At 38.8% G+C, this 16,002-nt stretch overlaps 1 protein-coding gene across 9 annotated transcripts in view; it reads right to left on the bottom strand.

The window, feature by feature from the left end:
* The window catches only part of FAT1 (FAT atypical cadherin 1), a 251,511-nt gene that overhangs the window by 58,792 nt on the left and 176,717 nt on the right, over positions 1-16,002 (bottom strand). For all 9 annotated transcript variants that reach the window (XR_008889074.1, XR_008889073.1, XM_056559286.1 and 6 more), the window contains 5 exons: positions 13,427-13,702; positions 12,972-13,182; positions 4,532-8,599; positions 3,661-3,857; positions 66-219 (listed from right to left, as the gene is read on the bottom strand). Coding sequence is in view for 7 of the 9 variants with exons in the window: in XM_056559286.1 (XP_056415261.1) it covers positions 66-219; positions 3,661-3,857; positions 4,532-8,599; positions 12,972-13,182; positions 13,427-13,702 (4,906 nt within the window). In the remaining 2 variants the exon portion in view is untranslated. The remainder of the gene's footprint in view (positions 1-65; positions 220-3,660; positions 3,858-4,531; positions 8,600-12,971; positions 13,183-13,426; positions 13,703-16,002) is intronic.

The raw sequence follows: 16,002 nt of genomic DNA, 5'->3' as shown, positions 1-16,002 counted from the left end.
TCTGTAAGACATAATTAAAAGGTCACAGCTAAGAGCCAAGAGTTTATTACATTTCTGGACCTCACCTGTAAATGGATTGAGGTGAAATTTCTCTGATCCGGGTCCGTGCAATGTGTAAATGATCTCGGCATTAGAACGAATGTCTGCGTCGCTGGCCGAAACCTGAAGAATTAGTTTCCCAGAAAGGGCATCTTCAGATATGGTCTCAGAATAAGAATCCTGCAAAGTGATGACATGTTTGAAATTGTTATTGTAAATAATATTCTTATCTATTTACTTATCAGGTTAAATGGGTTCAAAGAATGAAATGAGGCAACAAATAAAGGGGTTGCCTAGTCTTATGTGACAAAAATAATAACAATAATAATAATATATGATAAATTATCATACCTAATGAAAAAGCTGTGCAGTAATCACCTTACAGATTCTGGCTAACTGACTGACTAACTGGGCATTTTGTAACCATGATCCTGTTTTATTTATTTATTTTATTTATTCTGTCACACAACCCCTTTAATCAGGGCTCAAGTCCTGCAGGAACGTGTGGGAATGGAGTTCCTGCACTTTTTCCACAGCAGGAACACTGTTCCCATTAGCAGAATTCCAGCAGGATGAGCTCTTGTGGAAATTTTGGGTGAGTTCCCACACTTTTCCTTCCCCACGACTTGACCCCTACCTTTAAAGGGGTGCTCCCATGGAAAACTTTTCTTTTTAAATCAACTGGTGCGAGAAAGTTAAACAGATTTGTAAATCACTTCTATTTAAAAATCTGAATCCTTCCAGTACTTTTTAGGGGCTGTATACCAAAGAAAAATCCAAAAAATAAATGCCTTTCCTCTGATGTCATGACCACAGTGCTCTTTGCTCCTCTGCTGTCCATTTTAGGAATTGTCCAGAGCAGCATATGTTTACTATTGGGATTTGCTCCTGCACTGGACAGTTCCTGAAATGGACAGCAGAGGTCAGCAGAGAGCACTGTGGTCATGACATCAGAGGAAAAGCATTTCTTTTTTGGATTTCTCTTTAGTATACAGCCCTTAAAAAGTACTGGAAGGATTAAGATTTTTTTTAATAGAAGTCATTTACAAATCTGTTTAACTTTCTGGCACCAGTTGATTTAAAATAAAAAGTTTTCCACGGGAGTACCCCTTTAATGTCATGGAATGGTAACAATCCTTCCTAAACAAGATGGAAGTTTTCCAAAATAGATTCAAAATCTCCTACATCTTTTACTGGATGCTTCCACAGTGGGATTTGCAAACCCTTGCGGTGTGTGATTAAGGTAATATTATGGTAAAAATAAATTGTCATGTCAAACATGAAAGCTATTTGTTGGGAGCAGGGCATTGCAGCAGAGGGAGTGTGCAGCCCAATGCATTTACTATAATTGACACTAGTAGCTGAAATCTACAACTTGTTATATCTGGTGTACATCTTAAAAGCAACCACATGGGCAGCCACAGATGCCTTCGATTTATTGAGAGGTGTAATCCCCGATTAATTTGGCACAGCTTTCACAGAAGTGATTATACAAAATACCAGCATATGAAACACAGGGGCTTAGTAGAACCGCCCAGTCTGTGTTTGCAGGGTATATTGGAGGTATATCAAAAATACTCCAGAAATATACCTCCAGTGGAAACCTCCCACGTATACCACTGTATAGACATACAATGATCTATGTCTACCATAGATTACCAAATTATGTTGACATATGTTAGGTGATTGGGGCCCTATGGAGTATTCTAGATGCATATGGTGAAGATTAGCTGAAAAAGCTATGTGAATGCATTCTGTGACGATTCAAACTTCCTTCCAATCCCATTTTCCCATTTCATCAACATTGTGCTGTATAAGGTCATCTTTACGAGCTGTTCTCAAATTTCAGAAACATTTGCATTTATCTGTTATTTTTGTTTATATCCTCAGAAATGCATAACTTTCAGTGAAATACATGCTGTGATATCTTCCTAGCAAATGGCTTATGCCAGGAAAAGCATCCCTTAATGTACCTGTCCTTGTTCTGAATTTAAATGAGTTAGTTGCTTCTTGGTTATACCCAGCAGCAGTGGCAGAAAAAGCGTAAAGCTAATTTTTGCACAAATAGTACAGACTAAGTGAAAAAAGCACACATTTATCTCTCAAACACACATATATCTCAGTCTTTCCTGGGCCATAGTAAATCACTTTAGAGTGCAGGTGCTGATTGGCTGTCTAGTAGTCCCCCTTTGACACTGTATAGTCATGCTGCCTTCTTTTGCCAATATGTTTCTTGGGCATCACACATTTGTAGTCATAGCTGTTCACGCCCCTGAAGAAGCTCCTGGTCCCAGTATAGACAGTCATGTCCCAATGTCGCTCTTTCTGACTTTTAGATGGAACTTGCTTTATCTGTATTAGTTACTTGCATGCCTACAATATATTTATGTGCATCCCTGAATGAATACCCAGTTCTTACCCACTCATTTATTAAAGGAGTATTCCAGCCCTTAAAATAGTTTTAAAATTAAGTCCTTTTGCTTTAAAAATGAACTCCCGTGCCTCGATTTTCTGGCTCTGCTGTTCCGGGTTGGGGTCCCCACTGGTCTATGCTGCTTCCTGCTTTCTCTCATGTGTCAAACCCACAGTAAACCTGCCTAAATCAACGGAGCAGAGAGCAGCAGGGACCCAGCACTGTCAGAATGGCAGCAGTGGGGGGATAGGGGCAGGTGAGTATTTTTTTTTATTTGTAAAGCACCAGAACTCACTTTTGAGTGCAAAAATACCATTTTAGGGTACGTTCACACGTGCCATATTTTGCTTCATATTGTACTGTGTATTTTCTGCAGCTGATTTTGCTACCTATTGACTTCAAAGGGTAGGAAAATCCGCAGAATAAAATATGCAGCAAAATATTCATGTGTGAACGTACCCTTCAAGTATGTTCATATGTCCATATTTTGCTGCAGATTTTGCTACCCATTGAAGTCAATGGGTCGCAAAATCTTCTTCGGAAAATCTGCAGCAAAATACTTACATGTAAATATACCCTAAAGGTATGTTCCCACATGCAACATATGCTGCAGAATTTCTGCTGCAGATGTATTCTGATTTTATGTTGAAGGGGCACTGGTTGTGCAATCACCATTAGGCACCTGTGGGCCTGTGCCTAGGGCAGCAGTGTTGAGGGGAGCATTAAATCAATGATGTAGCTCCTGCCATCAAGCAGTGGCCTGGGGAAAAAAATATTAAGTTTCCCTTTTAATCCACATGGGGAAGAACTACTATGAATTTTACTTGCAGATTTGCAAACGCAGTCACACATTATTCTCTAGATTTGTGATTCATTTTATCACATTCTATGTATAGGAGTGAGATCCACAGTGGATCTGCAACCAAATCCGCATACAATGCATGTGAACTTACTGCATATTTGGGCAAATCTGCATAAAACGATTCAAAATGCTCATGTATCACCCTAATGGGGTAAATTCTGTCTGAATGCCTATGGCAGCATGAGCTCTGAACTGGTTATACTTTGCAGGGCTGAACAAATAGTTTGACCTAGTTGATGTTCTGTACATGGAATGAAAAGCTGAAAAAGGAAAAATAAAAAATAAAAGAAAGAAAGGGACAGTTATTAGGACAACAATCATTCCTTTATATACATTTATATCCTACCTTTTCACAAACTGGGCTATTGTCATTGGCATCGAGGACCTTGACTTCCACCACTGCTCTGCTAGCAAATATTCCATCTGTAGCAGTAATGTTTAATAGATAATTGTCCTTTACTTCTCTGTCAAGTGGTTTTCGAACATACACCTTCCATTCCTGCTGTAAGTTTTCTATAGCAAATTGCCCTAGAGGATCCCCTCCTGGAACAGGAAACATGAATCACTTGTCCGCCGAATAACTAACATTTACAGTTCAGACAAACAACAACATTCTTGGGTACAGTAAAGGGAGCGAGAACATATTTGGAATTCCTGCTATCTCTTTAGGTTATCAGATGTGTTCCCTCAATGGCGTTCTTTGTGAATGCCTCCAGTAATTACTCTATACAGGGATATAAATATTGAGGTCTAAGAACTGAAGATTTGGGAATAAATATGCATGACTAATCACTAGCCCATGACAAATCACCACCATAGACATTATGTAGTGTTACATTGATTAACATTTTAACAGTAAATGATGTGGTTGTGGTGGCGAAGCTAATGAAAATATCACTAATTATCATGTGTTGAAAATAGATAAGAGCAAGAAATGTGAGAAATGATGATCTACAGAGCAGACTGGGAGACAAAGCTGCACGAAGCTCAAGGGTTCGGAGGGGAGGAGGGGGTGAACAAAGCTTTTCACCATTAAGAATGAGAAAGCAGATACAATATACAGTTTGTATTCCAAGCAACTCATGATAATTAGCTAAATAGCACAACCTTATTTTTCAAGCACAGAGCAAATATTTGCAAGCGGATAATATACTACAACTAAAAAGTACATGCAGGAATTTCTCCAGAGATGAAAGCTAGAAACGTTATGTTCTTACCTGTAATATACATTGTGACTTCTTTATGTATATCCTCGGTGTCATCATCTGTTGTACTCAGGATGGCAATTACTCCACCTGGAGGGTCATCTTCACTGACTGTGCCTTTGTATATTTCTGCACTGAAGCGTGGCGGATTATCATTCACGTCCATCACGGTGACTTCAATTATGGTAGATGATGACAGCGCTTTATCACCGTGATCATAGGCAACCACTATAATGTTGTACTTGTTCCTTCTTTCATGGTCAAGCTCACCAAGAGTAGTCACCCAGCCAGTTTCCAAGTCTACTGAGAAAAGATCTTTAATTTCCTGAGGGTCCTGTGTAGGTGCCAGCACATAGGAAACATGTCCATTGAGTCCTGAATCGGCATCAACAGCTTTAACCTGGATGACCTTAGCTCCCCTAGGAAGGTTTTCAACAATGAAAGCCTCATAAGGATTTGCCTCAAAAACAGGCTTATTGTCATTAGCATCCTTAACGTGGATATTAACATCAACAGAGGACATCACCTCATGGTCCCCATGAATATTTTGAGCCACCACTGAAAACTGGTACCATTTTGTGACTTCATGATTCAAGCCTTTTTCAAGTTTTAGTCGGCCATTCTGTTTATCTATCACAAAAATGTCATCAACGTTACTTTCAGGTGTGTTTCCCTTTATAAGATGATATATTATAGGTTGACTACTTTCTGCCCGGATGAAATCAAGCTCTGTGCCAATTGAAGTATCTTCAGATATACTTAAAGTATAAAAAGGCTCTAAAAACTTTGGCAACTGCACTTCAGGTGGAAGAACTCTAACAGTGACAGTAACAATACTTTCTCTGTGTGGTGAGCCTCCATCGGATGCTTTAACAAAAATTTGGAAGACTTGATCTTCTAACCCAACCAAGCTTTCTTTTGTGGTTATGATGCCAGAATATTGGTTGATTTCAAAATTTTCTTCCTCACTTTCAGATCTGGCTTCAAGGGTATACACTATATCAGCATTTGCCCCTTCATCAGTATCAGAAGCCAGAATTCTAACAATCGAAGTGCCTCGGGGGACATCTGATGGAATACTTACTTTATACTCAGTAGAGCGGAATTTTGGATCATTATCATTGAAGTCTGTTAGAATGATATTGACAACACAGAATCCGACTTTTCCGCCACCATCCTTAGCCATTATACTTATAGGGATGACTTTGCCAGTAGGGCCTTCTCTGTCTAGCTTTTCTGTTGTAAACAACTGTCCTTTATCATTAATGTAAAAGATGTCCTTTGCAAATTCATTAAGAATATGGTAAGTGACCTGTCCATAAATCCCTGTGTCTTTATCTACAGCATTAAGCTCAGTCACCAGTGTTTGCACAGGGGAATTTTCTGAGAGCTCCACTTCATACTGATTTTGTGCAAATGTAGGGGTATGTAAGTTAGAACTCATTACAGCAATGTGCACCTGAGCAGAACTTCTAAAAACACCATCAGAAATGGAAACATTGAGGATGTAGAATGGTTTCATTATTTCCTTCTTTAGATGGGAAACAGTAATTATTCCAGTTTTCGAGTCAATAATAAAATTCAAATCTTCATTTCCAGAAAGAATTGAATATTCCAACTTTTCCGTATCTGTACTGTCAGGATCTGTAGCTTTTATACTTGTTACAATGCTTCCCTGTCTTGAATATTCACTTATTTTGGCTTCATATAATTGTTGGGTGAATACTGGAGGGTTATCATTAAGATCTGTTACCAAAACATGTACTGTTGCATCACTGCTTAGAGTAGGGACCCCACTGTCGACTGCTCGTACTAGGAAGCTATATTCATGTAAATATTCATAATCCAATGGTTTAGCAATAATTATGAGTCCACTGTTGCTATCAATATGGAAAAACTGGGAACTGTTTCCATGGTTACTTACAACGTGATATGAAATGGCTTTATTTTGTCCAGAATCTGCATCCGTGGCCTTTACTTGTACAACAGATGTTCCAATTACCGATGCCTCCGACAAGGTGACAACATACGTTTTCTGTTGAAACACAGGTGAATTATCATTGACATCTTCCAAGATGATATCGACGAAAACTTCTGCATGTGCTCCAGTGACGGAGTCTGTGGCTCGAACTCTGAGTTTATAGGCTGGATGGGACTCAAAATCAAGGGGAGCTATAACATTAATTACACCTGTGTTGAAGTTAATATTAAACTGACTGAATGGATCACCATCTGTGATGCTGTATATTACTCGAAGGCCTTCTGGGCTGTTGGCTTGCACATGAACAACAGGGCTGTGGAGCTGAGCATTTTCGGCAATCACTGCACTGTAAAAAGGCTTCTCAAACACTGGCATTGCTTTGTTCATTACTGTAATTGGGACAACAACCTCTGCTGAATGTGAGGGGCTTCCGCCATCTTTTGCTACTACGGTTATTAAATATTCTTTATTGAATGCATCAGGGTCAAATGGCCTTTTTAATGAGATTGCACCCGATAGACCAATTTGGAAATTTTGTGAATGCTCTTTTAGATAGTAATGTATTTCCCCATTTTTATTAATGTCTTTATCAATTGCAGTAACATAGCGAATTACATCGCCAACTTCAGCATCCAAAGGAACCATGGCGTAATACGGAAGGTTGACGAACACAGGGCTGTTGTCATTTATGTCTTCTACAGTTACTTTAACCAAAACGTGTGAAACTCTAGGTGGTTTGTGTTCATCTGACACTTCGACAACTATCTCATACAAATCCTGTTGCTCCCGATCGAAAGGTATTCCTGTAGTTGAAAGGACACCAGATGTATGGCCAATTTTAAACCGGGTGTCTGGGTTGAGAATGCGGAAAAACATAGGTTCGTTGAGACGACTGCCAAGTGCACTAATAACAGTTAATGTTTTTATCTGGGTGGCATTTTCTTGTACTACCGCAGAGTAAGAGCGCTGAGTGAATTTCAGTGAACTTTCTTTGCTTTCCTTTACATTTATTTTCACATATGCAAGGCTAGAGAAGCGTGAGTCAGAAGCTCGAATGGCTAGTTCATATCGGCTCCTTAATGGGCTTGTGCTTTGGACAGTTATGACTCCTGATAAATGGTCAATAGCAAATTTATCTCCGATGTTACCTTCAACTATTGAATACATGATTTCAGAAAAAGGTCCAGAATCATCATCTGTTGCATTCACTGTTATAACCCTAACTCCTTTATAAGTTGGTATTAGAATGGAAGCTTCATAGACCTCTTGAGAAAACACTGGAGCACAATCGTTGATGTCTACAACATATATGGTCACATTAGCCGCATGTTCGGCAAATAACCTGGGATAGCCCATATCATGTACTTGCACAGTGAAGTGAAATATATTTGTTTGTTCATAATCTAAACTGACTAGAGATCGTATTGCACCAGTGCTGGAATCAATGGCAAAATACTTGTGAACTGATGGTTCGACAATTTGATACACAAGTAAAGCATTGGATCCTCTGTCCGCATCAGTAGCCCTAATAACCAGAGGGAAGTTTTGATCAGTTAAGATCACACTGTTGGTTGGTGCAGATTCACTGATGAGTCCTCTATAGTCTGTTTGCACAAAAACAGGGAAATTGTCATTTTCGTCCCGAATGTGAACAACAAGAGTTGCATTTGTTGACAGGCCAGCCATGTTTGTTGCTTGAACAGTGAGAGTAAAAGTTGCAACTGTTTCAAAATCAAGATTCTTCTGAGTTATGACCACAGCAGAATTTGGATTAATCTCAAAGGCGTTCATAACATTTCCACTCTTTATTTCATATGTAACGGAAGACTGGCTGTAAGTGGACAGCATTGCAACAAAGCTTCCAATTCGTGCTGATTCGCTTATCTCTGCTGAATACTCTTTCTTCATAAATTTAGGGGCTGCATTATCGGACACAGTGACAAGAATATGTACGGATGTTATCTGGCTCATTGTAGGCGTTCCATGATCTGAAGCTTTGATCACCAACTCATATTGACCATGATTGTGTCGATCAAGCTCTTTTGCTGTCTTAATAATTCCTAAAACTGGATCAATCGAAAAAGCATTTGCTGTGTTCCCTGGGAAGTAGAAGCAAAGAACAAGAAATATCAATTTATAATGAACTATAAAACATGAGCTGCTTCAGCAAAAAGAGCACACAAATCATGTACACTAAGAATACTAAGACTCATAGAAAGACATGAATATGCAGAACTACAGAACTCTAGATACAAATATAAAAATAGGACCTTATAGCAAAAATATATAAAATGTTATAAAGATATTTTATGAAATATTGCTAGAAATAACTATATTTGCAGACAATATCCCCTTTTAATTTTGTAAAGAAAAGTCATAATTGTTTTCAATAAATTTTTTTTTATCTTTTTACTATGGGCTAGCTGTACACCTAAGTATGAAAGAGCAGGACAAAAGCATTGCAGACTAAACTAGCAGATCAATGTGTTTCATCACCATGACTGCAGTCTACTGTTTTCCTGCATAGGCAACATGAGGATAGCACTTGCCTAAACTATTGCGTAGACTGTGCCATTAGAATGCTTAGACATATAAATAATTAGACATTAGTATGGTCTCACCGATGGAGCACTTCTTTACCCTGCATCGGGGGACATCAGAACACAACACCTTGACACCTTTTATTATTATTATTATTATTATTATTTTTATTTTATATATTTTTTTATACATTGGGCACAGCTAGGAGACAGGTCAATAGTTTAAATAAATGCATAGTATAAATTAATTTAATATTGTGGTGGCCCAGTATGGGTGGTGTTACCCAGTGCTCCTGCTGTCCTGTCAGGCAGCCTCCTGCAGTGTCCCCAAGGCCCCCTGCACTTGTTTCCCCATTGTAAAGTGTTATAAAATGTAATGTTCCTTTAAGAGTTATACCATGTGATATGTCATGTGATTGTTACCCAGGAGGTACCAGTGACCAGGTGATCCCTAGAATGACCTATGACCATATAACCTATGACCTAGAGTGACCATATAACCTATGACCTAGAGTGACCATATAAGCCCTGGGTGGAGCTTGTTTCTTTCTCTCTGAACTCTGCTCTTCTGCTAATCTGCGGTCCAGTGCAGTTGTACCTAGTGTGTGTGTCCAGAGTATTGGAAACCTCAAAGTCCAGTCCTGCAGCCACCATCAAGTCAAGTAAGCTAAAGTCACAGCTTCATGAGTCAAGTCAAGTCAGTCCCTGTCATTTGTTAAGTCAGCATGGTCTGCATTCAATTGTCCAGTTCTACTACAAGTCCTAGCAAGCCTTTAAGGTCTCTGTGTCACTGGTCACCTCCTTGTGCCCTGGCTAAACTGTATAGACTTTACCAACTGTCTACCCTCAGTAAAGCTACCGTTGTCCGTAACTTGGTGTTGGAGTCTTTATTGCCCCCGTGCCTAGCCCAGGATCCAGTGGAATACCTTTGGTATACAGGCTAAACCACGCCCTGGCATCATGAATACAAGGGGTTAATGCCATCTGCTCCTAGGGTAGCAACATCTGCCTGGCACCACACACTCCGCCACCACAGTATAATACTATATATATATATATATATATATATATATATATATATATATATATATATGTAGATAGTAAATAGGGTTAATTTCAGCTGTTTGTGTCCACTGCCTACCTCTGGTCAGTAAAGCTACCGTTGTCCGTAACTTGGTGTTGGAGTCTTTATTGCCCCCGTGCCTAGCCCAGGATCCAGTGGTATACCTTTGGTATACAGGCTAAACCACGCCCTGGCATCATGAATACAAGGGGTTAATGCCATCTGCTCCTAGGGTAGCAACATCTGCCTGGCACCACACACTCCGCCACCACAGTATAATACAATATATATATATATATATATATATATATATATATATATATATGTAGATTAGTAAATAGGGCTAATTTCAGCTGTTTGCGTCCACTGCCTACCTCTGGTGTGCTGTTTATTATGATATAAATTAAACCTGACCATAAGGATTTGTGCCCTTTATGACTTCAATTGCATCCTCCATATAGCGTTACCCCTTATTCTTTCAGCAAGTCGTGTAGGCAGCTATTATATTTCAAGTAAATTTTGATAATATTTTTATTTTTTACGAGTGATTTCCATTGGTCATTAGCATTAAGTAAAATATAATGAATGTAGTTGAAAACTTTGAGAAGAGAGAAAAGTAGATCTTAAATGGAGAGGACCAATGTGTGGCCATCTGATGCTATCACATTGTGTTTAGTAAAAGCCTTGCTACGTAGAGTCGGTTGGGTTGCATCATTACCATCTACACTGTTGATAAATATTGTTACTTACATTACTCATTTCCATAAGCTACAGATTTTTTATGGAGGTCATTCAATGAAATATGTGATCATTTGCATAATATCAATGTTAAGAAAAGGTCCCATCTGAATATACAGCACTACTGGACCATACAATCAACATCCTCAAGGAAAGGTTTAAATGGTTGTACAAAGTCCTTAAAATCATGATTATGCTATTCAGTAGTCCTTAGCAAAGCAAATGTGATTAGAAGTTGTGTTACACAGTATGATTTTGAAGAAAAGTATATGATGCGTTAATATGAGGTCATTTGCTGTAAAATCTTCTTAAAATAGATTTAGTCTATTCTACCGGATATATATATATATATATATATATATATATATATATATATATATATATATATATATTTTAACAATTTTTAGAAGGGAAATGATATTTTCTAAACGGGACCAATTAGCATAATATGATCTGCTCCATTCAAGCAGAGGGAATTACATCAGGGAATTGGGAAATGATAATATCGGTTCAGACTCTTGTGCTATGAACACTATGCCATTCTTAGAATAGAACATTACAAAGTCTATAAAATATCACAAGCATCTGAGGAATCCCTACGCTGCTCACTGGGAGGACTGTCAGTCATAATTTATTCCTCCAGAATTTTGATGGGAAAAATGTGACATTTAAGCCCATTTTGCTGATATGTATCACCCGATTCTTCATCACAATATTTATTATGCACACAGTCATACGTAGGGAGGTTACACGTAATTTTTGCCAATTAATATTTTAATATTTGAGTGATATGGAAACCAACTACTTTATTTGTGACACAAGAGGAATAAACGTATAAATGAAGAGATTACTGGTAGAGAAAGATTCATATGTGGTTTGAAATATTCTGAATGCATCTGACTAGGAGAGATACAGTATGTATTAAATTAAAAAGATGATTATCAAGTAAAAGCTAAGAACTTAGTATAAAAGATCTGTGCAGAGTGAACATTCTCTTTTTTGAAAAACTACCACTGCAGTATTTGAGCGAAAGTTAGAAGTGTATTCAAAAGGAATAGAAAATAATAAAGGAAAGACTTATACTTTTCCTTCCTACTGGATCCATTTCTGACTTTGGCTTAAAATCCCAGCAAAAAAACGCCATAAAAAAAAAAATTAAAAATATAAAATGTGGAAACCTAGCCTAATGGAGACTAAAATCATCCACACCATCTTCTGCTAATTCTACTCCTAGGGTTTTATAGAAACTTTGTATAATTACACAATGGCAGTTAAAAAAAAATTGACATGTTACACAGTACACAAACATATAAAAAGTTTAAATAGGTTGGGGTCTCAGTGCTGAGGTCTTCACTGTTCTCTAGATATAGCTAAGAGAAGCACATAGTGGATCACTTTACCCAAGGCTTCTTTAAAAGAGGCCCAATTAAAAGTCTATGGAGCCTATATTATGCAATGATTCTGACTGACTGATGACCCAGGGAGTGAAGTGCACAGGTCAGTGGGCGTCTAAGCACTTTTTGACATGTCAAAACATTTTAAGTAATGCTTTGAATCAGGTCACAGTAAACATATTTCAAAGAGGTTTGGTTTTGAAATTCCATTTTCAAATCATAAAGGAGCACCTCTCCTTCCGGGGGACCTAGCACATCCATCTAATACACAGACAGGCCCCTGATTTGGATGAAAACTGTGTAATTCATTTCTCCTATGGGGAGCACAATAGGGGAACTAAGCACTTGTAGGTTGTTGTGGGTCTAAACCCTGGGACAACCCATCAGCTTACTGTTGGGGAACAGCGTCTGTAATAAATTGCTCAGTTACAACCAGGAAAAGAGAGAGATAAAAATGAGCGTTTATAAGCTTCCTATTTAACATATATATAGACATGGACATGTAATCGAATTGCTTAAAGGTATGCATGTGCGTACGTGGATGCTTTCTCATTGAAAATTGATTTCCAGTCATTTCTCTTTATTTTCCATGATCTTTTAGTCAATTGTATAACACACAGCCGGTCGCACAGCCAATATTTATCTGCTTTGTTTATACGGTGATAGTTTTCATTGTGGAAGCCACATATTGAATGACAGCTTGCTAAGTTTTGCTTCAGTAATCCATAACACATACCTGACTCGATAGAGTAAATAACCTCAGCGTTCTTCCCTTTGTCTTTGTCCAAAGCTGTGACCAGGAGTATAGCAGATCCAATTGCTGCAGATTCATACACTCGGCCTTCATAGAAAGAGCTTGTAAACCAAGGTGCATGGTCATTGGTGTCGGTCACATTAATAACAATTCTGGCAAAGTTGCGCATGACGGGGACATCCTGATCACGTACCTGAAAAATGAATGCATGGTTAATACACAAACACAGGATCTGTATAGTCCAAGTTTTTAGCTAGACACAATAGTCGAGATTTGAATTGCAATAAATGTTTTTTGTTCTTAAGTTGGTATTATTTGTACATTGTGTTGGAGAGAGTGAGTACAACTTTGCACAAGACTGTACCTTACTGCCCAAGAGTGCTTTTACAGGTGTAAATGTGCAGTTACATATCAGTAAACACCAGCTTAGGACCTACCATCACAGTGAGGATATGCTGTTGTGCAGCTTCATGATCCAACTTTTCAATAACATACAAGGAGCCAGTAGCTGGATCTATCCGGAACTTCTTAAGACTTGCCGGGTCTGTGCTGCTTTGCAAAGTGTAAATCAGTTTATTCTTTTCATCCTTGTCTGTAGCTATCACCTGCAAAATCTCAGTTTCTGTTCTGATATCTTCAGGAATCAAAACTTCGTACTTTGAGGTAGAAAACTGCGGCCGATGGTCATTTGTATCTATTACTTTAATATACACCTGAAACAGACAGATTGAATATTAAATACAGTGGGTACAGTATAACAATAAAGACATTTGCAATCAGCCAAAATGTGATAGTAAAGGTTTCAATATTTACAAAGGCTAGATAGAAATCTTGGCCTATTGCTTCCACTTTCTTTTGTACTAAGGAGTTTGGAGAAACTTTTCCAATTGACATGAAAGTGTTTAAAGGACATCTGCAGCAAAAGACAACTTAAGCATCTGATCGCGGGGGGTCCAACCGCTGGGACCCCACACAATCTTCCAAACGGGGCCCCCGCATTGCCGCTCTGTGTGAGCGGCTAATTCGAGTAGCGGTCGACGGTATGCCCTGTACACACCCCCTCCCCATACAGTTCTATGGGAGAGGCACGAACGCTGAATCCCCGCCTCTCCCATAGAACTACATGGAGGAGGCGTGTTGGCCACAACGTCATGCTGGGGCTGGCACGCATTCTGCACGGGAGAGCTGCTGCAGAGCCGTGGCCCCGTGCAGGAGGTAGCGGAGGGTCCCAGAGGTTGGACTCCCCGCGATCAAACACTTATCCTCTATCATGTGGATAAGGGATAAGTTGTATTTTGCTGCAGATGTCCTTTAAGTGTAATGACAAAAAAAATCTTGAAAATAATGCTTAAAGGGGTACTCCGGTGGAAATTATTTTTTTTTTTTAAATCAACTGGGGCCAGAAAGTTAAAGATATTTGTAAGTTACTTCTATTAAAAAAATCTTAATTCTTCCAGTATTTATTAGGGGCTGTATACTACAGAGGAAATGCTTTTCTTTTTGGACTTCTCTTCTATCACCACCACAGTGCTCTCTGCTGACCTCTGCTGTCCATTTTAGGAACTGTCCAGAGCAGGAGAAAATCCTCATAGTAAATATATGCTGCTCTGGACAGTTCCTAAAATGGACAGCAGAGGTCAGCAGAGAGAACTGTGGTCGTGACAGAAGAGAAATCCAAAAAGAAAAAGCATTTCCTCTGTAGTATACAGCCCCTAAAAAGTACTGGAAGGATTAAGATTTTTTAACAGAAGTAATTTACAAATCTGTTTAATTTTCTGGAACCAGTTCATTTAAAAAAAAAAAAAAAGTTTGCCATCGGAGTACCCCTTTAAAGGAGAACTACTTACATATCTGTACCGAATATACTTGTCTTGTATTTTCGAATGTGTTGCACAATGAGGACAACTCCCATTAAAATGGGCTACATAGGGGGTTAATTTATCAAAACCTGATCAAAGAAAAAGTTGACCAGTTGCCCATAGCAACAAATCTGTTAGCTTCTTTCTTTCTTCAGAGGCCTTACTAAAATGAAAGAAGTGATCTGATTGGTTGCTATGGGCAACTGGTCAACTTTTCCTCTGCACAGGTTTTGATAAAGCTCCCCACCTTCCTTTAACCCCCATCTTTAGGTTAGAGCAGAAAGCTGCTGAAAACAGCGCATCTGACTTTTTAACAGAATGAGCCCTATTTCTTTCCACGTTTTATTCGGTGAAAGCAAGGAATACCCAGCTGGTCATCATTTAGTAAAATAGCACAAAACTACATAAACTTTTGCTGTCATTCTATTATAAAGGAGCAGGGACAATGAGTTACTGGGTCCCATCAAAATATCTGTAGCATGGTGATCTTTTGCTGCAACCAGGCATGAGCTGGACAATGTGCAGCCAATGGCTGATAATTTATTTTTTATGGTCAGAACGACCCAAACAAGTGCTTGGTTATTTATCAGCTGACCACTGTCACTATTACACAGGGGAAACTTGGCATGTTCAGACTACAAACAGCATGTGTAGTAGGGCCAACCAAAAAATTTGTATGACCCAGTTTTATTTATTCCCTCAGGCACCAGTCCCCCCCGTACTGTCACAAAGTGAAGGTTACTACACACAGTGATGTCACTTTATAGGAATAATTCTAACAAGGACAACAAGCAGTGAGGTCACCGCCTATGGCTAAAGAATACAGTGATGTCACAGTAAGGAGATAATAAACAGTGATGTCACAGCACAAATAATGGTATTGCCTTATGTGTCACAGTAGCTGTTGGCCCCCCTCAAGCCATGGGCCCTGTGAATCCAACAATGCTAAACAATGATGCCTAGAATGACATTCTACTATCAGTCTGCATCAGTCTTAGTAATGGCTTGCGTTTCTGTTTAGATATTATTTACCCTCTTCGTAGAGCCATTATATTTTAGATGTAATAGTCCTTCAAGATCAGAAGATGTTTGACATTTTAAGCTGTGTAGTTACTAAACAGAATGCAAGTAAGCTATTGTGTTCTCAAAGTGGC

The sequence above is a fragment of the Hyla sarda genome, chromosome 1, assembly GCF_029499605.1.
Source record: "Hyla sarda isolate aHylSar1 chromosome 1, aHylSar1.hap1, whole genome shotgun sequence".
In the NCBI taxonomy this organism is placed as follows: domain Eukaryota; kingdom Metazoa; phylum Chordata; class Amphibia; order Anura; family Hylidae; genus Hyla; species Hyla sarda.
Note: the sequence above shows the minus strand (reverse complement) of the source record. Positions and strands in the feature narration are given on the sequence as shown.